The following is a 27532-nucleotide window of genomic DNA, read 5'->3' as shown; positions in this document are numbered from 1 at the left end:
AGAAAGCTTATTTATGGATTAGAAGAATTAATATTATTTAAAAGTCCCTTACAAAAACACTTATAGTTTGAACATAATTTCTCTCAAAATTACAATGGCTTTCTTCACAGAAGAAGTAGTAGTAAAAAATCTTCTAAAACTTAATGAAACCATAAGAACTCTCAATAGTCAAAGGCATTCTGAGCAACAAGAACAAAGCAGGAGAAGTGGCCTCCTTTCCTTTCTGCTGGGAACTGGCTGCTGGCTGTCGAAATGGGCAAGTTCATGAAACCCGGGAAACTGGTGCTCGTCCTGGCTGGACGCTACTCCGGACGCAAAGCCGTCATCGTGAAGAACATTGATGATGGCACCTCAGACCGCCCTTACAGCCATGCCCTGGTGGCTGGAATTGACCGCTAACCCCGAAAAGTGACGGCAGCCATGGGCAAGAAGAAAGTCGCCAAGAGATCCAAGATCAAGTCCTTTGTGAAGGTTTATAACTACAACCCCCTGATGCCCACAAGGTACTCTGTGGACATCCCCCTGGACAAAACTGTTGTCAACAAGGATGTCTTTAGGGACCGAGCCCTGAAACGCAAGGCAAGGCGGGAAGCCAAGGTCAAATTTGAGGAACGATACAAGACAGAGAAGAACAAATGGTTTTTCCAGAAGCTTCGCTTTTAGGTATGTTTTTGTTTACATCATTAAAAGTTTAAAAAACAAAAAAAAAGAACAAAGCAGGAGATATATGCTACCTGACTATAGTAGTCAAATCCGCATTTTATTGAAATAAACACATACACACAGCACACTGGGAAAGAACAGAGAGTCTAGAAGTTAACTCATTCATCTATCACCAATTGACTTCTGACCAAAAGTGCCAAAATACACTGTGGAAAAGAAACAGCCTCTTTAACAAACGGAGTTAGAAAAACTGTATATCCACACGCATATGAATTTTGGGGCCTTAATATAAGACTTGACTTTATCAAACTACTAGAATAAAGCATATAAGGGAAATGCTTCACAATATTGAAATTGGCAAGATTTTTCAGACAAGAGTCCCTACAAAATACATACAATGAAAGCAGCAGTATATAAGTAGAATTATACCAAGTGTAAAAGCTTTAGTACAACAAAGGAAACATTCAATACAGTGCAGAGACAACCTACAGAATAAGACCTACTATATCTGACAACACTTTGATATCCAAAATATATGAGACCCTAAAAACTTAAGAGCAGTTAGAGAACCCAATGTCAAATGGGCATAGATCAAAACAGATAATTCTCAAAAGGCATAAAATGAACAACAGGTACATGAGAAAATACTCAGGATCATTAATATTCAGGAAAATGCATATCAAAACCACAATGAATCATTACTTCACTTCAGTAAGAATGACTAATGCATTTTTAAAAAGATATTAAGCATTGGCTAGGGTAGGGAGAAAGGGTAACCCTCATACACTATGGTAATGTAAATTAGCTCAACCACTACGGAAAACGATATAAAAGTTTCCAAATTTAAAAAAATAATAAAAAAATAAAACTACCATATGATCTAGCAATTCCACTATTGGGTATATAACCAAAGAACTAAAATCAGTACTTCAAAGAGATCTCTGCATTCTCATGTTCAAGCACTATCCACAATATCCAAGAAATGGATCTAAAAAGGCCAAGTGTAATAGTGGTATAAATGTGATAGAGGTCACTAAGAGCACTTTCTGATTGCATTTAAGACCTACTCCACTGGATGGAGCTCATGCCCTGTATTGTAAATCTAGTCAAGAACCTATGGCTGAAGAAGAGGTCATTGGCCATAGGGGAGAACCTACTACCATTGTTTTGCTAAATGGTATCAAACTTCCCTTTAAACACATCCTTATACCCATACATTAGTGCATCTCTCAACAGTCTGGAAATTTTTCCCCCAGTAGATGGCAATTAACACAGAAATTCACATTCAGTCAGTGTTGAGAATAAGGGACTGTGGAGTACTCAGCTCTAAATGGGACATCTTGTCATATTCCATTCTCCAGTGACTCAGAAATCATTGCAGAAGTAGTAGCAGAAAGATTATAAAATGATAGAGCTTCATATAAGAACTCACAGTTGCTGTGACTGCATGCACAAGGTCTGTACAAGATCATGCTGGTCAATATTATATCATGGAGAGGGAGAAGTGGAGAGAGGGAGTGGGGGGTATATTTGATCAAAACATCTTGTACTCATTTATTAAATTCTCTCCCCCAAATAATAATAATAATAAAGCCTGCTCTTTTCTGAAGGTAAACAGAGGAGGAGTGGATCTAAGGGAAAGGGGAGTAGGGTTTGGGAGGAGAAGAGGGAGCTGCCATTAGAATGTAATATATGAGAGAAGAATAAATTTTTAAAAAGAAAAAAATAGAAACAGGACATTATTCACCAGGCCACATGTTTGAAGTAGCTCTGTGTACTCTAACACAGACCACAGAAAGAAGCCAAGTGGCCAATTCTAAATGCCCAAGTAGTCACAATAAATAGTAATTTGGAAGAGGTAAAATTAATTTTGTTAAATGAAGACAAATTAATTTTATTAATCCCTATTATTTAGACAAGTAAACGTCAAATATTTGACTTCATCATGTCATCCAATGTAAAGGTAATCATTGTTAATATTTTTTTACTTTGTTTTAGTACAAAAATTTTAGGACATTCATGTTTTATACTTACATATTTTAATTTGAAGTAGACACATTTCATATGCTTGGCAATCATGTGGTTAGTGGCTGCTATACATGACAGACTGGTACAGACATAATAGCATTCATTAATATTAGATGTTAATGAGTGCTACTTAAGAACATGACATTCTAACATATAATTTATTTCCCTTTGGAGAAGGGACCTTATATTGGGTCCTTAATATTGATATTGGGACCATAATAATATTTGTTTTATCCTGTAACTCCAGGCAGCTCTGTCAGTGTACAAACAGCCCTGCATACCTGAGTAGTTCTTTGGGGCTTAATAGAAACCTTGTTTATCTTTTTCCTTAAGAATCAGTTCTCCAGAGAAAGAAGAAAATAAATTCAGTGTGAACGGTAGAAAATGGGATATAAAGAAATTCCAAGGAGTTCTAAAACCTAGAAAATGAGGTCAAAATTCAGGCAGAGAAATAGAAATTTGTTTTCAATGTAACCCATAGTACTGGGTGAAAACTGTTGACCCTAGTAAGTAAAAACTGCTCTGCCTTAATATACTTCCTGGACCCTTCTTTTTTTTCTTTATAAATATATTTAGTAGGGGAGAAAGCAAACAGTTCTCCACTACCAGAAATTATGCAGTTGACTTTCCCACATTTGGGGACATCACAGAGTTCATTTAACACAACTGGAGTGCAATGAATAAGCCTTCCCCTGGGGAAACCATCCTCATGATCATGGTATCACTGCTGCTGTTCCTGGACCATATCCATACTTTAATAAAGACAAGTTCAGAGTCAAGATCAGATTTCAACTGCAGGATTCGGTGACATTAGGCCTTTTACAGGTGAAAGATTTGCCCTCTGGTAGAAGTGGCCGAACCCATTTTTCCACTAATCTTGTAAATCCAAATATTGACAGAAGAAATCCATACATGAAATACTTACAGAAAATATTTTTAAGAAAATATTTCCTTCTATCCTTTTAAACACTGGAATGTCTTGACTCTTTCTAAAGCATGGGTAAGAATCCTTTCACATGTGTCAAACCAGCTAACTAGAAGTCCACAAGGAAGTTAGATGAAACAATAAAGCATTTTACTTCTTTCTTGCAATAAATTTTTGATCTTAGGGACACTAAAGGGAGAGACTAATGGTCTAGATGGGTAGTTAATTATTTTGGAGCCTGTGAGCTGATACTAAAATATGGCCATATAGTTCCTTAAGTAAACTGTGTTTTTCCACAGTGGGGGCTTTTAGTAGACAGACGAAACTATCACAACAGAGAAATTGTCTCATAGAATACTGAGACTGAACAAGCATGTGATCAAACCGGACTCTCTGAATGTGGCTGACAACGGGGGCTGACTGAGAAGTCAATGACAATGGCACTGGGATTTGATTCTACTGCATGTACTGGCTTTTTGGGAGCCTAGTCTGTTTGGATGCTCACCTTCCTAGACCTGGATGGAGTGGGGAGGGCCTTGGACTTCCCACAGGGCAGGGTACCCTGACTTTTCTTAGGACTGAAGAGGGAGAGGGGTGGGAGATGGGGAAGGGGGAGGGAAATAGGAGGAGGGAAGGAGGTGGAAATTTTTAATAAATAAATTAAAAAGAAAAAAGAATAATAGTCCTATAGTTTCAATCACAGTGAATGTCTTTTTAAAATAACTTATTTTTATTTTGTGTGCACTTTTCAGAGTGTTTTGTCTGCATGTACATCTGTGAGGGTGTTGGATCCCCGGAACTGGAGTTACAGACAGTTGTGAGCTGCCGTGTAATTGCTGGAATTGAACCTGGGAAGAGCAGTCAGTGCTCCCAACCACTGAGCCATCTCTCCAGCCTCACAGTGAGTATCTCTTTAAGTTTACCTGACATGGTAGTGGTTCTGTTTTCAATTTGTAATTCTTGCTTCTGCTGTAGGCTGGGAGGACCATGCTGATTACTCTGACTAGAGTGACTACTGTCACAACAGCATCCCCATTGGCTTGAAAATAATTGTACATGTGTGTGCTAGATCCTTCTAGTTACTAGAGAGGATGGCAATTCTGCCACTCCATTTAAGAAAGTCCTCTTGGTAGGGGAAGGCAACAGCAGAATGCCCTTCTCAGTGCTATCGTGGTGGTAGTTGAGGAGGTCTTGAAACCATTCTGAAATAGAAATTTTACATCTCATTTTATTTCTTGAGTCCTGTCACTCACTACTAAAACTCACTCATTAGCTGTAGACTTGAGGCAATTAAGATCAGAAGCAAACTGATAAGAAACTAAACCAGTATGCATAATGCAGATATATAAAAAGGATGGTATTACCAGCATTCTAGGAAGTAGGCTAATCAGGATTCAATCAGAAACTCATCATTAGGAGAGAAAATTAATTCAGAATGGTAGGCAGAGAGGGAGGAAAAGTACACGCAGAATTTTCAAATCTGCCTCCACATATCTTTTCTTTGGAGAGCAGCAAACCCTGAAATTCCTCTCCTGCACAAAGTGTTGGCATACTATAGTCACTGCTAAAAGCTTTCTCATCATTTGCTGTAGACATGCTGCTGTTGTGCATGCCTCAAAGCTAGTCCTGGTTCCAAACCCTGCTCAAACCAACACTGCTGAACCAAATAATTTGCATAGAAAATACCATGAGGTAATACGTAAAGGCCTTTCTCAGCAGGTATGCCCAACCATTTGACATAAAATAGCACTGTCATCTATGAAGTTCATGCTTGAGAGCTATGCAATTAATTTAAAAAGATTGCAAAAACCCACCTCGTTATGTTTTAAGGAAGTGTTGGGTCTCCTGCATGGGTAACTTTGCTGCATATGATGAACAAGTTGGACACACCTGTGTTCTACAGAATGGCTCTGCACAACAGGGACCTCATCTGCCAGGGTTTGTGGTATACTGTGAAAGAAGGGGTTCAAGGTTTCTGAGTGTGTGCTTAATATACCAAGTTTTGCTGCTATGAAGTACCTTTTCCTGAACAAGAAAACCTGCTAAGAACATTATTCATTTAATTACCACATGTAATTGGCATGTCTGAGTGCTTTTTCAGTTGCAAAGACATTCATAAAATATATATCCCCTTAAGCTATAGTTAGATACGAGAAGGACTTTCTAGTATTCTATTGCCAGGTCACTACAGATAGTGACAGTGTACTGTGCATTACAAAATAGCTAGGGAAAAACGATTGTGAATGCTTTCATCAGAAGGAAATGACAAATGTTTGAGGAGGTAGACCTGGTTATTTCTAATATGAACATTACACAGTGGATACATGGATTAAAATATCACACACCTCCCCATAAATATGTATAATATTTTGTCTCATTATGCATCCCTGGCTAGTCTGGGATTCTTTATTTAGACTAGAGTTTGCCTCTGCCTTAAGTGTCTGACATTAAAGACATGTCCCACCACATTCAGCAGTCTGTATAACTTTTGTTACTTAAAAAAAACTCACCTTCTTTAAGAGGGACACAGAGAAATGTGGCCATAGAGGAATATCTACTGCCCTCACCTCATTCCTCACCTTTTTTATAAGAAAGCACATTTTATTGAAAATAAATCTGTTTTCATACAATATATTCAGATCAGATTCCTTTTCTCCAACTCCCTACCAGATCCTCACCATCTCCACACCCTCCCAACTCCACTCCCTTTCTTTTTCTCTTTAGAAAAAAAACCCACAAAACAGAAAACACACAACACACATACACACACACACACACACAAATACTCACATATGACCAGAACCTATAAAAACAGAAAATTGGAAGCTAAAATATTCAGGCAAAAAACAAAGAAGACAAAAAAAACAAAATATCAAAACAAAGTAATATAAAACAAAATGTCTACAAAAATACCACTGAGTTTGTTTTGTGTTGTCATATACAAAGCATAGGTGGAGGCTACTGAGAGGGGTTGCTGCACCCAGAACGGATGAGGGCTACCCTTTAACTTCATATACGGAGCCCCGCTTTTGTCTGCCCCAAAACACATACACAATGTGTGTGTGTGTAGATATAGATATATACACATATACTCTAGACCCTCCCCCAGGAGACAAGCAAACTTGCCAGTTTGTAGGGAGCAGTAAAAACTCAGTTGGGGTTGGAGGAGGGGTGAAAACTGTAAACAAGCCTAGCTAGGAAGTATAAATCCTAATCTCTGGCCTCAATCTTTGGAGGCCCTGTCCCTAGCACACCAAAACTTGACCCCCTCCCTCGGGGGGGGGGGGGTAAGACAGCCCCGCCCCTGTGCCTCACAAACTTTGACCCCTCCCTCAAGACAGCCCCTACACAATGCTCACCAAACCTTGAATCCGCCCCCAAGGAGGGGTAAGACAGCTCCGCCCCTGTGCCCGCCAAAACTTGACACCTCCCCAAGGAGGGACGAGACAGTCCCGCCCCTGTGCATGAATAAACTTGACCCCTCCCCTAAGGAGGTGCAAGACAGCCCTGGTCCTGTACCTGCTAAACCTTGACCCCTCCCTCAAGGAGGGACAAGACAGTCCCACCCAGGTGCCTGACAAAACTCGACCCCTCCCCCAATGAGGGGGAAGACAGCCCCACCCCTGTAACTTACAAAACTTGGCCACTCCCCCAAGGAGGAGCAAGACAGTCCCGCCCCTGAATCTGCTAAACCTTGACCCTTCCCTCAAGGAGGGGCAAGACAGCCCAACCCCTGTGCCTGTCAACCTGCCAATTCTTTACCCCTTCCCCAGTCTATTTAAACTGCTCCCCTGAAAGTCTCCGTGTGCCTTCCCAGTCTCCTCTCCTCTCCCCTTACCCCCAGTCTCATTTGCTGCTTTCTTACTTCCCTTGCTGCCGCCCGAGAGTGCAGAAATCCCATTAAACCTTGGCATTCTTTAATTTGGCTCATCATTTGGCTTGATTGGGATTTTTGTTAGAAAAATTTCTAACAGGAAGTTTCTTGTTTGTTTGTTTGTTTTTTGCAAGGGGCAAAGCTAAATTCCCCAAGATGGCAGCTTCTTGGTATGGAGAACAGTCAGTCACCATAGACCCCAAAATTTAAAAAGAAAAGAATTACCATATGATTTTTCTGGAAATAATAAATAAATAGCCAAATAAATAAAATCAAGATGTTAAAAAAAAACAACTGCACTTCCATTTCTATCAACACAAATAAATCTATCGGACATTATATCAATCAAAAGCCAGACAGAAGAACAAATACTTTTTGGATGTACTTGCATGAGGTATCTAAAATAATCAGACTCATAAACACAGACAGATAGTGGTTGCCAATAGCTAGGGGACAAACCATTGTTGTTATATGGGTATGATAGTTCAACTTTATACTGTGTAAATTCTAGAGATCTGCTATACAACATTGTGCATAAAATTTTTAAAAGATTATTATGAACTTTAAGAGGGTCGTTTTCTTGTTGTGTTCTGCCAAAAAAGAAAAATAAGCAATAAAAATGAAACGCTGATAATATGAGCAATGGGGTCAAGACCATGATGGGGACATCCACTGAAACAGTTTACCTGAGCTAATGGGAGCTCACCAACTCCAGCCAGACAGTTGGGGAACCAGTATAGGTCAAAATTAGGCCCTCTGAATGTAGGTGATAGTTGGGTGGCTGGGGCAGACTGTGGGGCCACTGGCATTGAGACCAGGATCTATCTCTACTGCTTGTATTGGCTTTTTGGAACCCATTCTCTTCAGAGGGATACCATGCTCAGCCTAGATATAGTGAGGAGGGCCTTGGTCCTTTAACAAAGCAATGTGCTAGAGTTTGTTGACTTCCCATGGGAAGCTTTATTCTCTCTGAGGAGTGGATGGGGGTAGGGTGGTGGGGAAAGTGAAGGGAGTGGGAACTGGGATTGGTATGTAAAATGAGAAAAGATAACTTCTTAAAAAATAAAAATGAAACACAATGAAGATTTTTGAGGTGTGGCATCTTGCCTATGGTGATAATATCATGAGTGTTTGCAAATGTCTAAACTCATTAAACTGTTCAAATTCAATATGTGTGTTTTTGTGGAGCAATTATACTTCAATGAAGCTATTTTTTTTAAAGGAAACCATCCTATAGCTATATGTTTGCAAACTGAAAGGACACCTTCAGCAGCAAAGGAATTATTAAAAAACAGCCCATATCTAGCTCATGTTCTGCAATGACCCCTTTCAATGTGTGATTTTTTCCAAACACAGAAGCAATTCATTTTGATTTTATAAACATATAATATTTATATAATGTTCACAAAAAGCTAAAGCCATCCTCATATTTATGAATCACCATAACACTCATGTTTATCTAGAACTTATGTATATATATTTATGATATACAAGTACCATATATTTATTTTATATATAAAATATGAAATATAGATCACATTTGTCTTTGTGTCATATACAACAACAGACAATTTAGCAGAATCTTAGTAACAGTACCCAGCATCATGGCTTCAAAAAATTGAGCAAATTCATACACAAAAAGCAGTGTTTTCATGAACAGCTGCTGTATTGTAAGGCTCAATGTTAGCATTCTTAAATTTCTCATGCTATGGCAGGAATTTCCATCTTACATTAAAATATATAATCATAACAAACCATTTTCAAATTTGTCTTTCAAATGGGCCTTAAATTTTAAGTCACTTGAGGACTATACAAGAAATAAAATGCAAGAACTTTTTTTAAAAATTAATTTATTATATGAGGAAACATAAACAATATTTGAGCCAGTGACTCAGAGAAGCACTCCACAAAAGTTCATATCCACAATCTATTGGCTGAGATGTACTGGCACATACGACCATATTAATGTTGTAAGATTGATCTCAAGGAAATGCTGTGTTGTCAAGGCAATCGATGCTAATGCTTATTTTCCCATTTACAACATTGAACAGATTACATTCACATTTAATTAATGATTTCAATAAGCCATTTAAGTTGTACTGTACAATCATCTAAAGATGCTGTTACATTCTTTATGAAATATAATATCAAGACAATAAACTTACTTGCCACTAGAAGCAGTTTCTCAGATCCATTGGGTCTTTTTTTCCCTGCCAAGTACTAAGGACTTTGGGCGATTTTTAAAATACTCATTGCATATATTAATTGTGTGTGTGTGAGAGAGGCAGGGGTGGGGGGAGAGAGAGACAGAGAACCTGCGTGTGAATGCCATGGTGTGCCTGTGGAAATCAGACAACTTGTGAAAATTGTTTCTCTCCTTGCACCATGTAGGTCCCAAGGATGGAACTCAGGGTGATGGGTTTAGTGGCAAGTACCTTTCCCTGCTGAGCCATTTCACACACTATGAGCACTAAATTTTGTAATCAACTGATGGTAAGAGAGGGCAGTTACAAAGAAGAACAATGACCTATATGTTCACTCAAAACACTGACGTGGATGGAACTACTTACTTCAGTTCAGACAGTAAATAAAAAAACAGAACACAAACAATAGCCTGTTTATTGACTTGAATAATATAATAATTCTTTAAAGGTATTTTGAAAATATTTAAAAATATTTTTGTATCTATTACTTAATAAAATCTTTCCAACAGGTTAGTGAGGTAAGTTGGAGAAGTATATCATCTTAATCTGGTGAGGGAGGAAACTGAGGCATAGAGTAATTAAGTAAACTTGGGACTGTAGTAGGAAAATGCCTATATGCCAAGAGACTGAAATGATATCTAATTTGCTAAAAAAGAAAAATCATTCTTTATAAAGCTTGAGCTGGGTCTTCAGTGACAGTTTATCACTATTAGTTTTGTTTGAGGTCATTCAAGATGCTTACCAACTGTCTAAAGTAAAGGGGCTTATAATATATTTTAAAATTAAGAATTAAAAATATTTTAAGTCATGTTTCCAAACCAGGCTGGAAAAATACAAGTGTCCTTACTCTTGTCTAATTCCGAACCTCCTAGAAAGTGACAAGCTGGTGGCCGACTCGAGCCTAAAATTGGGAAAGGGTAGCAGTGCCTCTCCCACCGTCACTGCGCATCTTCAGGGAAGGCGCTCTTTCACATTCAAGAGGGAAGCCATGTGGCATCTGGAAACATAACGAAGCGATTTGACAAAAAGCATTTGGAAATGCTTAGGAGCAGTCTTCTACTCTCTTGTCATTTTCAACACCTTAAATTATGAAATAACCAAAACAAGAGTCCTTTACCACCTTAGTTTTGGTTTGCCTGTAGTTGTTATATATTTTCAAAGGCAATTTCCCCTGTATTACAGTTTTGTACCTCTGAATATGAAAAGTACAAAGCACAGAGAAATATCTGTTCTATAAAGTATCCTTTTGATGATATATGCTAACTTTATCTAGTCCTATTAAAGACAGGAAAAGTGGCACATGGGTCAACAGAGAACAGACAATCTTAAGTTTCATTTTTATATCTTAAAAGTAGCCAAAATGGATGTACTGCCTGTGGATTCTCATAGACTTAAACTATAAATACCATGAGAATTACAAATGAGAAAATATACTTCATGAAAGTAAAATGAATGTTCTACAGTGTAGGACCTTAATGATATATACGCATATAAAATGGTATAAATATTACAGTGTGAATGACATGTCAAAGAATATTTACTGTTTTATGAATCCTCTAGTATAGTAAAAATTTTTTACCAAATTTTCATGTTTATGAAATTATTCATCAATGTGATAAAAAGGGTTAAAAAGCAAATTATTACTAGTATGATAGCCAGATAAATATGGTCAGAAAAATAAATGTCTGCTCTGTCTCACAGAATCCATAAATGAAGTAAATGTCTGCTCTGTCTCACAGAATCCATAAATGAAGGTATCTTTAAAAAATTCTTAAATTTTGCAACAACTCTCATTTTAAATTGGTGTAAACTTTATAACCATGTCTTTCTAGACATTTCACTGTCCAAATTTTAGTGGTACAAATAACAGCACTGCTTACAGGCATTGTCAGAAGATTAGTGACAATATTCACCCAACTCTTAAAATGGAAACAAATAGCTGCAGATTAAAGAGAAATTACACACAAGAGAAAATGAAGAGCTTATTAAAATTAACTGATAATGATGTCAAGTCAAAATGCATTTCCTGAAGAAGATCTTCCGCTTATCTCACTCCTTCCTATAACTACGGGTGGTAGTGAGGAAAACATTCCTTTCTCTTCAAATCATGAAAACTAAAACATCCTTTATACTGGAATTGGGGAAGAGACTTCTATGGGGCTTTCTAGAAACAACAGCAAGTGAACTGAGGTAAGTCTTGTTAAAAATTCCCTGGCAGACGAGAAAAGGGGCAATAGGAATGAAAACTATTATTTTATTCTTTCTTAAAATATTAATCTTAGCTAATTCTACTAGAAATTTCCCAGAATTATAGGACAAGACTGACTTATGAGGAGAACTGAGCCTACCTTCTAACCAATGAATATCTTCAGACATTTGGAGAAGTTAACAGTTCTATCTGTATAAACTTCCATCATTTTTGATGTTCTAATAACTGCCCCAGTTCATCCTGATCCCTAATTTCTTCAACATGTGGAATGAAACTCAGCTTTCCTAAATAACTGTACCAATGGATCATAGGGAATAAAGTCCCCAAATCTAGGCATGCCAGAGTGGCTACAGCTGGTTATGTACAAAAAGTCTTAATGAGGTGAAAATGGAATATACTGATAAAACAAACTTAAACAGCTCTCCCTGTAAGTTATGATAGGAATGAGGTTGAAAAATCCCTAGTAACCTATTATGACTATCACGGTGACTTTTGTATAAAGCTATATTCAGTATTAGTAAAGGATCAGGCTACTGAGACAACATTGTAGAAAACAAGCCTTTCTCTTTATTATATCCGATGAATATGACCAGCTCAACTGAAACTTCAGGTATACTGTGTCAATGAAATGGCCAGTAAGGCCTGCAAGAATGTAACAGAGTCAACTGTGAAACAAACTGTGGGGTAGTAGGCTTCCCCAGTGCCTTCCATAGCTACCTCGAATCAAAGAGCTCTATAAAAGGCAGTAGCTCACAAGGAATTGGCAGCTAATTCCCTGCCTTATCCCCTGTGTGGGGCTCATTACTTGTATGAAGAATAGTTATTAACCCAGAACACAATATCCCTTTCTTGAAAGACACTTCAGGTTCCATTAAGCAGAGTACAGATCAACAGCACTCCACATCTCAGTGGTCTCAGGACTTAGTCTACTGGTAGAAGGTGTTACATCTTGACCTTGATCTTCACCTTGATCTTCATCTTGACCTTGATCTTGATCTGTGGATGACTTTAAGTCCGTGTCTACACTTACTACTGGTTCAGAGGATTTTCTCCTCACACAGGACCAGCAGACACACCTGAGACATGACCTAAAGCTTTCAGAAACACTGGAAGAGAAGAGCTTTTTGCAAGGGTGAAAAAACTGATAGAACACAAGCATGAACAGAATGCCTGTGCAGTATGCAATGAGTAGCTGCAGAATCAACAGCGGCGCACAAACATACATGTATATGTCAGTTTTGAAAAAATACCACAGGAGCAGGAGGACAGAATTCTCAATGAATCTCATCATGTAGTAAATTAGCAGTCGGTACCAATTCTGGGATTTGCTGATGAGGTCAGGACTGTCGATCTTGAGCTGTACAGCTGACCAGCAGAACATGTTGATACCAGCGTAGAGTAAAGTGAGGAAACACAGTACAATGGTGGTACCCACTCTACTCAGGGCCTTCTCAATGTTCTCGGGGAACGGGGAGCCACTGCACCAGAAGAGGATCCAGGGATATAAGAAGAAACTGAAGAAGTTGACAAGTATGACTGCCACCACCCAGATCTTCAGGACAGAGGTAAAGAGGACCAGGACAATGACCCGAGTGGCAATCTCAAAGCTTCTCCAAAGGAAGATACAGACATAGGCCAGGGGTTTGACTTTGACCTCATACTCATCATACTTGATTTTGATGGCTAAGATGTTGCAACGTAAGGCTCCATATACAATGGACAACAGGGACAAGGACATGATGATGCCTGAAGAGAGAAGAGAAAGAGCACAGTCAAACCTCATCTCCACCAGGAATCGTATCGCCAATGTTCTGCTATCTCCCACCCACAGGCTTTAAATTCCTCTGTATTACGTATGCAGGCTAACTTCCACCTGTTGATATCTGAGACTGCCTGAGGACTTTTTCCAGACTCACAGAGGACTGCTATAAACATATTCCTGTTAGGCTGAAGCACTAGGGAATTAAAGTGCATGGGTGACTCCCTCAATAACTGAGTTCCAGCTACAGTAAGAGCTAGTTTCCTAACCTGTTAAATAGAGTAAGTGTGTATGCCCATAAGGTTAACTTCTAGTCACCAACTGTGATTTTTATCTCATCCCTTTCCATCCCTCAGTTTTCTCTCATTACACATTCCCTTCAATGCCTGTTAGACATTCCCTTCAAATGCATGCCTCAGCTCCTTAGGGTTTGCCTCAGAGGCAATTCAGACTGAAACTTATTCCTGATGCCGATCTTGATCAATGAAAATATGAAGAGTCCTTTACAAAATATGTTGATTTTGTCAGTTGTTCTATTAATTTCCTCTTGCCGTTTTAAAAAATACTTATTTTATTTATATGCATGCCTGATTGGTGGTTCCAAAAGACGCCAGAAGGAGGCACCAGATCCTTTGGAGTTGGAGTTACAAGTACTCAAAAGCCACATGACGAGGGCAATGAGATCTGAACGCTGATCCTCTGAAATAGAATGTTTATAACTGCTGAGTACTACACCTCCAGCCCCTGATATATCTTCTTGATGTCCCTCAGCACATCCCAGTAGTACGCACATAAACGGAAGGCACTCATTAATAATTTACTCATGATGTTTGCTCTACCCTAGGCTGTTTTAGATGCTTACTATAGAAATTCAGTTAGAGTGCTGAAAAGGGAACAAATCTTGCTCCTAAGAGTTAACCTGCTTTTAACTGAAAGATTTTTTTTTCAAGACAGGGTTTCTCTGTGTAGCTTTGGAGTCTGTCCTGGAACTCACTCTGTAGATCAGGCTGGCCTTGCACTCACTGAGATCTGTCTGCCTCTGCTTCCCAAGAGCTGGGATTGAAGGTGTGCGCCACCACCACCCAGCGAACTGAAAGGTGTCTTTACAGATGTCTCAGGTCTAGATGTTTATTTCCTAAAATGGCCTATAGTAAATGGGTAAATCCATTACTTATAAACAGTGGCAGTTTGAGATCACAGGATGTGGCCCATTTAAATGGAGCATCATATAATGTTCCACATTACTATACTATCTGCCTTGAGCTCTATTATCTAATAAATATACATCCACTAAGACTCATGGGTACAGAGTGTGGTCAAAACAGAAATGCAATAACTTATTACAGGATGCTACCACCCGCACCCATTAGCATGAGGAGGAATGAAAGGCTATGTGTACTATGAAGGAGCGGGCTGCGTCCTGCCACCTGCTAGCTTAACCCCCTAAATAACCACAAAGAAATTGTACTAAATTAATTACTGCTTGGCCCATAAGCTCTAGCCTCTTATTGGCTAACTCTCACATCTTGATTTAACCCATTTCTAGTAATCTGTATATCACCACAAGATCGTGGCTTACCAGGAAAGATTCTAACCTATGTCTGTCTCAGGCAGGAGATTCATGGCATCACTCTGACTCTGCTTTCTTCCTCCCAGAATTCTGTTCTGTCTTCCCCACCTACCTGAGTTCCACCCTATCAACTAGGCCAAGGCAATTTCTTTGAAAACAACAGAAATACAGAAGGGCCTCCTACACCAGCTATGAATTAGGAACCATGAATCTGGCTCTTGGTTTGACTTTTGCCACATCAATCTACACTGGGAAAATGGCAACCTCCCCATCTTCTATTTTCTCATCCATAAAATGGAAATGATAATACCTTTCATGTTGATTCTTCTTTTTTAAAAAGGTCTTGACATATTCTTATTTATTTTAGAGCAGCTTTAGGTTCGTAGCAAAATTGAACAGAAGGAACAAAGAGTTCCCCAAAACCTTCAACCCACACAGATGCCCAGTCTCAATCATTATCTTTATCACCCTGCAGAACAGTGCATACACCACAACTGATGAACCTATACAGACACATCGTTATCACTGAAAGTGCAGTTAACATTAGGTCTTACTCTTGTACATCCTATAGATTTGGGTAAATTCATAATACATGCCTCAGACATCGTAGAGCAGTCTCATTGCCCTAAATATCATCAATTCTTTGCACAGTTATCCTTCCATCCTCTGAACTGATCTTTTTACTGCATTCATAGTTTCTACATTTTCCAGAAAGTCATATGATTGGAATCACATATTATGTTGGCTTTTCAGATTAATTTCTTTCACTAGTTATGTTTTCTCTACTATATAGATCTCAAGTGAGAATAATATTCCATTATCTAGTATGCTAGTTTCTTCAACTATCAACTTAAGCATATTTTGGTTATTTCTAAGTCATAGCAATTATAAATAATGTTACTATAAATACCCACATGCAGGCTTTGGTGTGGGTATCAACTTTTCAGCTCCTTTAGAAGAAATACAAATGTAGTGACTGCTGGATCACAGTGGTGATCTCATTTTGTATTTCAACCGAAAATGAAAGAGAATGCATCTGTTTCTCTGGAGCCCCAGCAGCATCTGGGGTTGTCAATGTTCTGAATACCTAGTATACCTAAAGTGTCCTGGAATATAAAATTTTAATTGAAAGAAAACTGAAATTATCAATTCTTTTTTTTTTTTTACGATATTACACTTACAAACCCATCACCAAACCTCAGACCCTTGAGATTCTCCCATACTATCTTCTAACATTTATACCATTTTATACTTTACATTTAGGTTTGTTACCTATTTTGAGTTTATAAAGAGTGAAAGTTCTGTGTTTAGTCACATTTTGCAGCTATTCTATGGGTGTATTTTATGGAAAATATGCAGTTATTCTAGGAGCAATTGTTGAAAATATTATTTTCCTATTGTATAGTCAGTCTTTGCTCTTTTGTTGAAGATCAAATAATGTAGAGTCTAAGGGGATCTATTTCTGGATAATATATTCAGTTCAACTGATCTATTATGCTACTCTTTTGCCATTACTATATCACCTTAAGTACAATACCCATTCCTGCCTCTTAGAATGCACAACATTTATTTCCACATATGTACTAAAATTACCTCTATCTAAATGATACATAAAGGAAGGCAGTGAGATTTCTCAGTAGGTAAGGATGCATACTGCTAAACCTGACAACCTGAGTTTGACTCCCGGGACCCTTACAGTTGAAAAAGAAAACCCAACTTTGTCCAAGTTGTCCTCTGACCTACATATACATATCACAGCATAAATGTGAATATACACATACACACAAAAAATTAATTGAAATGATACATGACAAGAAAGTTCTCCTTAAATTCTGAGTTCATATATATATATATATATATAAATTAGATGGACCTAAAGACTCATATGCCTTACTTTTTAATTTCCCAAAAAGAAGCTTAATTTTACTGAAAGTATCAATTTTATTCAGTTTTTGAGACTGGTTTTAGTTACTATCATTCACTGGAAAGACTGACATCTAATAATAATATGTAAAAACTACAAACTTTTCATAATCATAACAGACTAGGAATTAATTGGACTGAGTTATTTATCTTGACAGGCTAGCACAGTTAACATTGTAATGTCAAATATTCATGAAGAAATTTCCATATGTATGGTTATAGATTCCCACATCCTAAGGATCTAGTATTGAAGCCTTTTCTTTTACTACTTAACATTTTCCACTATAAAATACTATATATGCAAAAAAGCTAGTCATCATAGTTAGAATGTAAATTATACAATTCTACATATAGTTATTTATGTTAAATTTATATTTTATCTGAAATATGCATTGTAATAAACAAGATAATTCTAATAATTTCCTGAATCTACTATGTTATTTCTCTGTTATGTAATTGCTGTCTGAAGACTCCAACTTTTGTTTGTTTGTTTGTTTTTTATTGATTTTTACTAAGCTGTACATTTTCCTCTGCTCCCCTCCCTGCCTCTCTCCTCCCCTCAACCCTCCCCCAAGGTCCCCCATGCTCCCAATTTACTCAGAAGGTCTTGTCTTTTTCTACTTTCTACTTCCCATGTAGATTAGATTTATGTAAGTCTGTCTTAGTGTCCTCATTGTTGTCTAAGTTCTCTGGGATTGTGGTTTGTAGGCTGGTTTTGTTTTATTTTTAAAAATCACCTATGTGTGAGTACATGTGATAATTGTCTTTCTGTGTCTGGGTTACCTCACTCAAAATAATGTTTTTTAGCTCCATTCATTTTCCTGCAAAATTCAAGATTTCGTTATTTTTTCTGCTGTGTAGTACTCTATTGTGTAAATGTACCACATTTTCCTTATCCATTCTTCGATCGAGGGGCATTCAGGTTGTTTCCAGGTTCTGGATGTGATAAACAAAGCTGCTATGAACATAGCTGAGAACCAAATTTTCAGTCAAACCACTGAACTCATGAAATGCTTAGGTCAAACAGACTTTAATAAAATCAATGGGCTTGGCATGTTGGTGTATAACAGTAATCCTAGGAGGCCTTGGGCCGAAGGACTGTAAATCCAAGGCCATCCATCATCAGGTACCTAATAGACCCTGTCTCAAAATAATAGTGGGCCATGTTATAGGGGTGGGTCAAGAATGGAGAAAGCCTAAAGGGATATGGAGTGTAAAGGTAAGGGAAACTGGAAATAGTTGACACACACAGTAAAATGCTAGAAATTCAAGTTTCAAGCAGACTCTGAGATTCAGTAAATCTCACAATTGTTTCTATCAGTTCAGTAAACAAAGTGTGTCTTATCTAGATCTTTGGTTGTTGCCTTACTACACTCCATGACTGTTTTTTTCTTTTCAAAATCTTTATTGTATCAAGTTTTGCTGTTCTCCAAATTTTCAACTGCTCTCTAAATGCTGGCTCTTTTATCTGAGTATTATTAATTTATTTGAGTCAGCTGCATCTAAAAATTATTCTTCATTTTCACAACTGTACAAAATTGTTTTGGGAGATTTATGTAATAATAAGGGATGACAGGGGATAATGGAGGGAAAGGAAAATAAAAAAGGAATGGGAACAGAGACAGGCAGATGAAAGAAGAAAGGATACCCCTTTACCCTGTATTTTCTTTTGTCTGCCACTATATATACTCCTGGACACTTTTCAGGAAATCCCCTTGAGTTGTTGTTTCTAATCAAAATACTCACTTCCTAACCCCCCACTCCTCTTATGCCTGATGCCTGTCATATTTCTCTTGCTAGATATCCCGTAGGTACCTCAAAAAGCAAAATACCACCCCCAAAACACAGAGCAACACTTTCAGTTCCCAAACAATCACTTACATATCATCACCACATATCACCCTATTCATAAATATATACATATATCTACATATATATGTAGATATATGTATATAAATATATACATATATCTACATATATATATCTATATATATATATGTAGCTAGAACTCTTCTAACTTCTTCTCTCATTCTATCCAAATAGATCTCTGTTCTTGCTAATCCAACAGCTTTAACATGGAGAGTTTGTTAGAAGCGTCCCAGCTCATGTCACTGAATTAGAATCTGTTTCACAGCATTTGCTAAGTGATTTGTAGGAACATTCAAGTTTAAGATACCTGGCTCTTAGAATTTTCTTCTCACCTTTTCTCATTGTGTCATATGTGACTATCATAAGGCTCTTCCCATGTGTTCTTATATTTTGATACCACTAGCCACCTACCTCTTCTATTTGCCTAAGTATCTTTATTTATCCTTTTGGGAAAGGGCAGTGTCTCATGTAGTCCCAGCTGGCTCTGAATGTGTTATATAGTCAAGGGTGACAAAAAATTTCCGATTCTTCCGTCTCTACTTCCTGAAAGCTGCTGGCATTGCAGGAGTATGGTACCATGAATAGTTTTCCTCATTTATTCTTCAAGGTTCAGTTGCTATCATCTCATCAATGATGCCTTTTTCAGACATCATTCAACTACAAATGTTCAGTTGTGCTAAATGCTTCTTAGGTTTTCCCAAGCTCAAATAACTGCTTATGTATCAAGCTTTCACAGCCACCTTTATCTCGTTACCTGACTTTTGTAGGTTACTTTCTTTCCTATTAGAATGCAATCTTCTCAAGGTAGCTACTCTTTCATAGAGACTTTACCACCAACACCCAGAACAGTGGCTGGCAGAAAAAGGCAACCAATATATGTAAGCATAACACAAGAATGACTAATTGCATGTAGTACAAATCATCTCTTTTCACTACTGATGGGAACCTTCAGATTTAACACTCCTCCAAAAAATAGTTGGAGCAAACAATAAGAACTCCCAAACACCTTTACCATGTGGCAATTTATCGGATTATGGATTTCTTATGTGAATCTGTCTGCCTTCATGCATTTTTCCTAAGTTAAAAAGTTATACCTTTTCCCAACATTTCCAGAGAATTAGAATCCATATTGGAAATTTAAACTTGCTGAAGTTTAAGCCAGCAATCTAGAGATGCTATTTAAAATAAATGAAAGGCCTGCTTAATAGGAATATATAGGAACAAGGTAGTCTTCTCTGACCTCGTGAGTAATTAAAGAAGTTAATTTAAGTGTTATTTCTGGACATGGGACCCAACCAATGGCTAAAAAAGTCTGAATTATCTTGGTAGTGTTATAGTTTCCTGGCCAGTCAAATGATCACTGTTCTTGCTAATTTCTACCACTTTCACTTTAGGGTTAGCTTTAAATACATGTTCTAGAATCCAGTGTTATTATAATTTAATTCCCAGCCTGACCCTGAAAGTTCCGAGCAAACTAAAAAAGTAATGGCTGAAAGTAAGAGGGATCATCATCGGCCTGTCCCTAATGCTTTGGTTGCCTTTTGGGAACCTATTGCTCATATTGGTTGCCTTGCCCAGCCTTACTACAAGGGGAGGAGCTTAGTCCTACCTCAACTTGATATGCCATGCTTTGTTGATACCCATGGAGGCCTACCCCTTTCTGAATAGAAACAGAGGAGGAGTGGACTGGAAAAGGCAGGTAGAGGGGAGGGGAGAGGAGGTGGGAAGAGAGGGGAAACTGCAGTTGGGATGTAAAATAAATGAATTTAATTAACAAAAAGAGGGATCATCATCACCATAAGCTTATACAAACCTTTGCCAACATATTGCAAATAATTCTTTGAGTTCTTTAGTCCTCTCATCATGAACCATCCCTCTACCAGTTTTAAGCAACAACCAATCTACTTTCTGTCTTTATGGATTTCCTTAATTTTTAATTTCTTACTAGTGAAATAATATAATGAAAGCATTTTTCCACCTATTAGTTTTAAGGTTCACACATGTTACAGCATGTATCAATACGTCATTCCTTTTTATTGCCAAGTAACATGTGAGTTTTTTCCAGTTCTGTGCTGCTGAGAATAATAACGTACAAATCGTTGTGCACACATATTTTTCCCTTTGACTGGATAGGAATTATTGGATGGTATAGTAGTTTTATATGTAGAACTGCCAGCCTGATTTCCAAAGCAGTTATAGCATTTTACATCACAACAAGCAGAGTATAAAGAATAAAATTTATTTATATTCTCACTAACATCATTTATTATCTAACTTTTCATTTTAACCATTCTAAATAAAGTGAAGACTTTTCTTGAAACTTTAATTTCCATTTTCCAAATGATTTAAAGGTATTTTTATGTGCTAAGTGGTAAATGTAAATTTTCTTTGATTGCTATTATTTCAGAACTATGGATCAAATTCATAAATTTTATCTTGTCATAAAGGTATTCCCCCAAACTCACTAGTTAAATCTGTACAAACAGATATACTATATAATAAAACATTATATTTATACATACCTGTCAACAGGCACTTAAAATGAAAGGGGGAAAAAGGCAAAACCAGAAAGGATTTCCATGATGACAAAAAAGATCAATTTTTTATTCCAATATTCCTACATAAACAAATGACAACTGATCAATTATGCATTGAAAGACATCAGAAACTGACCAAAGCAAGGAAAATTTCTGAGGTTTAAGATATGAGAAAGAAGAAAGGTCCCTAAGAAAAATTCTGAAGCAGTTTTTTTCCTACAAAATATTTACTCAAATAAAAATTGATACTAAGAGATTAAAAACTGGAATGAAACTTTCAGCAGTCGCTCAAACCTGTTCGATTTGTGAGTAAATATTGACATTTAGCCTCAAAATGGCCTTGGTATATATCACAAGGTTTCAGGTGGTAACACTAAGACACTGGGTTTAAATGTGACTGAAAAATAGACTGAGCCCTCACAAAGACTGAAATACAGATTCCAGTTGACTGAAGTTGTGATCCACCCACATTGATTTGCTAGTTCAAGGCCTCAACATGAAGTAAATTAACTTATCTAGAGTCTCAAACCATCTCAACTCCTGTATACACATGTCTAGAGTAAATTAAACCTAAAATGGCACATAAACAACAGAGTCAAAAATTTCTTACATACAAGTATCAATGGATTATAAAAACAAACCTAGAAGAAATGCAGCTTTAGAATTATTTAACAAAGCATAAAAACTATAATTAATATGCTTGTGAAGTTATATGGTAAGATATTTTAGCATACCATTTTAGAAACTCAAATTAAAATTCGAGAACTAGAGAATACAATTAAATTAAGGGCTCACAGGCTGGCAAAATGACTTGCTACCAAGGCTGACAATGAATTCAGTCCCTGGAACCCACGTGGTAGGAGGAGAAAGGATTCATATAAATTGTCTTCTAACTTCCATACATGCCACTACAGCACACACATACACACTACATAAATAATAAATGCAATATCACCATAGAACCTTCATCTGGCGATGGATGGAGATAGACAGAGACCCACACTGGAGCATTGGACTGAGCTCCCAAGGTCCAAATGAGGAGCAGAAGGAGGGAGAACATGAGCAAGGAAGTCAGGACCGCGAGGGGTACACCCACCCACTGAGATGGAGGGGCTGATGTAATGGAAGCTCACCAAGGCCAGCTGGACTGGGACTGATGGAGCATGTGATCAAACCGGACTCTGAATGTGGCTGACAAGGAGGGCTGGATGAGAAGCCAAGGACAATGGCACTGGGTTTTGATTCTACTGCATGTAATGACTTTGTGGGAGCCTAGCCTGTTTGGATGCTCACCTTCCTAGACATGGACGGACAGGGGAGGACCTTGGACTTCCCACAGGGCTGGGAACCCTGACTGCTCTTTGGACTGAAGAGGGAGAGGAAGGGGGAATGGGGGGAGGGGGAGAGAAATGGGAGGAGGTGGAAATTTTTAATACTAATAATAATAATAAAAATACTTTGCTTAACTGCTGACTGAGAGGAACCTAGCAAACAGGATACACCATGAAAGACCTGATTAATGGTGCCCCCATACAGCACGAAGTAGTTTGGAGAGAAAAAAACTACACCCATATTCCCAAGTATTTATTATAAATGTTCTTTACATTTAAAGTGGGAGATGATATAGATATAATTAATTTGCATTGGTATGAGTCTTGGTTTATTGATATAAATTTAAGTTCAATCTTTTATATGTATATTTCTGATCTTGATTAAGGTATTGTGATTGTGTAGTTCATTTAAAAATGTAATGTTTGATAAAAATATAGGTTGTTAACGAATAATCATCAATATTAGTCAAGATTGTAGTCATGTTAGTTAGATGTTCTAGATATAGAGATATATTTCAGTTAAATAGCATTCTTCATATCTTTCAAAGACTGCAGAATATGGCATTTTAAATGTTTTATTCACTTACGGCTTTTCATGACAATGAGACACGTCTGCTTCTGGCAGCACCAGCTACTTCAAGAGGAGGATGGGCATTGAAGAGGCTCCATTTGGGCAAGAAACTGCTCTTGCCTGGACTGCTTAACTGAACACAAAGAACCTGCAGAGAGAGGACTGCTGAACTTGCCTAAAGGTGCGAAGACCCTTCAGGGTTCCTGGTTCATGAAAGAGTCTGTGAGACATTCTACAGGATACAAAAGAAAGCGACTGAACTGTCTTTAAAATTTCCTGCTTCATGGAAAAGTCTGCTGGATACTATGGGCCTGAAGGCTGAAGATGGATGCCCCAATGGTACTTTGAGTGACTGTCCAGGCAGCGAGATGTCTCTGTCATTTCTAGAGTTTTGGAAGTTGCTTATAATGCACTTCCTGTTTACTTAGGTAATATTATATCCTTCTGGAGTCTTTGATGGAGTTGAAGAATAAGTAGATAGCTACAGTTTTCCTTAGTTATGATAAAAGATAAAATAGATATAAATATTGTAACTGTAATTCTTGCTTGATAACTGTTTTGTTATATGTAATTTTACTATGTTAAAGTTAAAGCCTTCCTTTTTGTTTAAACAGAAAAGGGGGAAATGTAGGAGGATCTTCTTTCTATGTGTTGCTTTCAATAGTTAAATAAAGAAAACTGCCTTTGCGTTTTGATAGGGTAAAACTTAGATAGGCAGGAAAAAGAGAACTGGATGCTGGGAGGAAGAAGGCAGTGTAGCAGATACCATGACTCTCCTCTCCAAGAGGGAAGCTGGTTAGACTCATGCTGGTAAGCCATAGTCGAGTGGCGATACACATTAATGGAAATGGGTTAAATGAATATGTAAGAGTTAGCCAATAAGAGTTTAGAACTAATGGGCCAGGCAGTGTTTAAATGAATATAATTTGTGTGTTTTTATTTCAAGGTATAAGCTAGCCAGGCGGCCGGGAGCTGGGTGAGACGCAGCCTGTTCCTCTATACAACAAGAAGAGAACACTGGACCTCTCTGAACTGGAGTTACATGTGGTTGCGAATTGTTATGTGGGTACTGGGACCCAAATTTGGGTCTTCTGGAAAAGCATCACTAAGATGTCTCTGCAGCTACAAAATGCAAATTTAAAAGGGTACAAAAGACTAAAGTCACTTCAACCACACACAGCCATCACAATGGCAACTGAAAATGTGAAAATGAAATCAAAATCATTAGTCATTTGGAAATGAAAATTCAAACTGTCAGGTACAATCACTAAATTACTCTAAGAAAAATAAAATCATGACATTTGCAGAAAAAGGGATGGGACCTGTCATCATTATGTTAAGCAAAGAAAAACAAATACTACATGATAACTCTCATACATGTATGTAACAATAAATGTTTATTAAACTGAAGTTTTAAAGACAAAAATGAATATCATTTCACTGCCATTGTGAAGTTGCTGCAGAGGTATTTCTAAGGCTTCTGGCAGATGTCAAAAACATAAGCACAGTAGCAAGGTCTACTTACATCCTGCAGTATAGCTTGTTTTACAGCTATAACCAGTACAAATAGAAATTCTCAGCTATCAAAATCTTCAAATCTTAGTGACAAAAACATTACTTTTACCATTTTCTTGCTCTTGAACATAAGCTACTATTAGCAGATTCTTACTCAGAATTGATAACTTTTCCTGAAATACAAACTTATATTTTATTGAGTTGTCAGACTGCCAGAACAAATATTTTGACCCATCAGTTTACAACCCATATGATGTCAACATAGCTGTATACTCTACACTTCCTGGAAATCTTGGAACATTTTACTCTTTTCCTCCCCAGAAATAATTCAATAAGACCATAAGACTGTCTCCTTTTGTGCTCTAAAGTACTGTGATTTTTTTCATGCCAAAGGCTTATTGTGAGAATTTTACAAGTGCTGGTCACTTAATTCTAGCAATGCTATAGTATCAATATCAAGTAGATAATTATTATTCTCATATACTGATGATCAATAATCTCCCTGGTACTGCTCAGCCCAGTGAACAGTACTGGTATTGAAACTTGAGCATTCTTGTTCTAGAAGCTTGATCTCAATCAGTTGGATTTCCTACCTAAATAAACCTAAGCAGGTCTATTTCTCAGCTTCTCCTTTTTAATCTCTATCATCTATGAGAGACGTGAAAGAGTGTGTTATCCTTATAACTACTCAGCACTGGGACTAGAGAATCTTCCCTGACTCTTTTGTCAAGTTAATCACACTTCCTTGTTTCCACTGAGCCCACATTCCCACCTGCTTTCTACTAGATGAGTATTTTGAAATGATGCTGCCTATGCCCAGAAAATGGATAGGCCTTATGTCACTAAACTGGTTTCTAGGAATCACCTCCCAAGACATAAGCAATGCCCAGAAAGAGGTAGGGCAGGAACACACTCCTTTATCTGCCCTTCCAACTTGTCACCCTCCTTCCTTATCACCCTGTTTCAGGCAGACAGAAGCATCAGTGAGTTGAGCTGGACAAGAAAACTCTGGCTTTTATAGTTAGACGAAGGAAGGAAGTCCCTGTACTTCTGTGTGGGGCCCTCTAATAGGCTCTCTTACAGCCATCCAGAATGCAATGCAGAGGTTCTCCATTCAGCTGCATATCCAAAGCTAGGCCAAGGTATGGCAAACCCTCATAAATGCAGTGTCCTGTGTACAGTGAACTTTGTAAAGAACCATCTATGACCACTGGAACCCCTGTGGTTAAAACAAGCTATTTTCTCTCTTTCCTAACAAGATAGACATATTCTTTTTTTAAAGACAGACATATTCTAACCTCTATTAATCAACCCATATTTTTCAGTAAACCCCCCCATCTTTTTATCATTCTTTGTTTTAAAATGCATTATTCTGTGCTCACTATGGTTAAAAAAATTCTAGTAACTGAAACTTTCAGTAACAGCCTAAAATGTGCTCTTATTTCATCATTCTACCAATATCCTATTTTTAGATAAAAAGACACATTAAATTGATATACCTGATAGACTAAAAGTGGACAAAGGCAAAAATCTTGTATTATTCACTGATGTCTGGCATATGGTGTATTAGAAATCTTTGTATGGCTATAATTAAGTACCTGAAATAATTAACTTCAAAAGATAAAAGGTTTCTTTTGAAGCCTATGACAATGTAGTACATCACAGCTGGGAATGTGTGGTCAAAGGGACAACTTTCCCCATGGCAGTCAGAAAGCACAGAAAAGGGATCAAGGATTCAATATTTCATTCAAGGGCATGCTCCCATGATGTAAACTGGGTGTACTGGAATGTAACCTCCCCAATAGTGCCACAGGTTAGCAACCAAGCCTTAAACACAATGTCCAAACTAGTTGTGGCTATTCTATAATTATTTATTGAATAAATTAGTAGCAAAGATTTATTATTAAACCAATAAACACTATAGGTGAAGCAGTATTAATATTCTTCATTTACTAGTACATCATCAACGTATGAATGTATACACACAAATGTTTCCTTTAATCAACACTGATATTTGGATTCTGGTCTACATGTAAACCATGATACAAAAATGTTCATAGAAACTGATAATAACTCCAAGCCCTGAAGTGAAGCCCAAAGGAAACTAATTCTCAGAGATCCTAAAGGCATGAGCCTATTGTCCCAATTTTCTGTAACATAATGAACATCAGATGATGTATCTTTGTACTAACCTTGGTGTAAGATGTGTTGAATTTATGTTTCTTATTATTCCTCCCAGAGAAGATTCGATTCCTTTCTGCTTGTTGAGCCTAAATCATCATTAGGCCTCTTGAAGTACAATTAGAAATGTCAGAAATAGCTTTCAACATGTAGAAAGCAGTAAAAGCTACTTATATATGCAAATATATAGACTGAATCTTTAAACCTGCTTTCTTAGTTTCCTATATTAACTGAAGAATCAGCCTTAATGAGGAAAGGTCACTAACATTAGTGACTATTGTCCATACTAAAACATCTACATGAGTGCTGCCCTGGATTCCATTCTCAACATTGCAAAAATATATGGCTATGCGAGTCAGTTCAACTCTTTATG

The 27532-nt window shown here is 37.5% G+C and overlaps 1 protein-coding gene and 2 pseudogenes across 1 annotated transcript in view; 1 reads left to right on the top strand and 2 right to left on the bottom strand.

Annotated features, from left to right (window-relative positions):
- Positions 1–244: 244 nt before the first annotated feature.
- Positions 245–689, top strand: LOC142840882 (large ribosomal subunit protein eL27-like; annotated as a pseudogene).
- A 2581-nt stretch (positions 690–3270) lies between these two features.
- On the bottom strand, positions 3271–3425 carry LOC142841919 (U1 spliceosomal RNA; annotated as a pseudogene).
- A 5397-nt stretch (positions 3426–8822) lies between these two features.
- Xk (X-linked Kx blood group antigen, Kell and VPS13A binding protein) overlaps positions 8823–27532 on the bottom strand; it is a 46790-nt gene continuing 28080 nt past the window's right edge. Inside the window, exon 3 of the mRNA XM_075958342.1 lies at positions 8823–13649. Coding sequence (XP_075814457.1) covers positions 12775–13649 — 875 coding nt within the window. The 3' untranslated portion in view covers positions 8823–12774. The remainder of the gene's footprint in view (positions 13650–27532) is intronic.

This window comes from Microtus pennsylvanicus, chromosome X (assembly GCF_037038515.1).
Source record: "Microtus pennsylvanicus isolate mMicPen1 chromosome X, mMicPen1.hap1, whole genome shotgun sequence".
Classification (NCBI taxonomy): Eukaryota; Metazoa; Chordata; class Mammalia; order Rodentia; family Cricetidae; genus Microtus; species Microtus pennsylvanicus.
The sequence above is the reverse complement of the archived record's forward strand: the minus strand, read 5'-3'. Positions and strand labels throughout refer to the sequence as shown.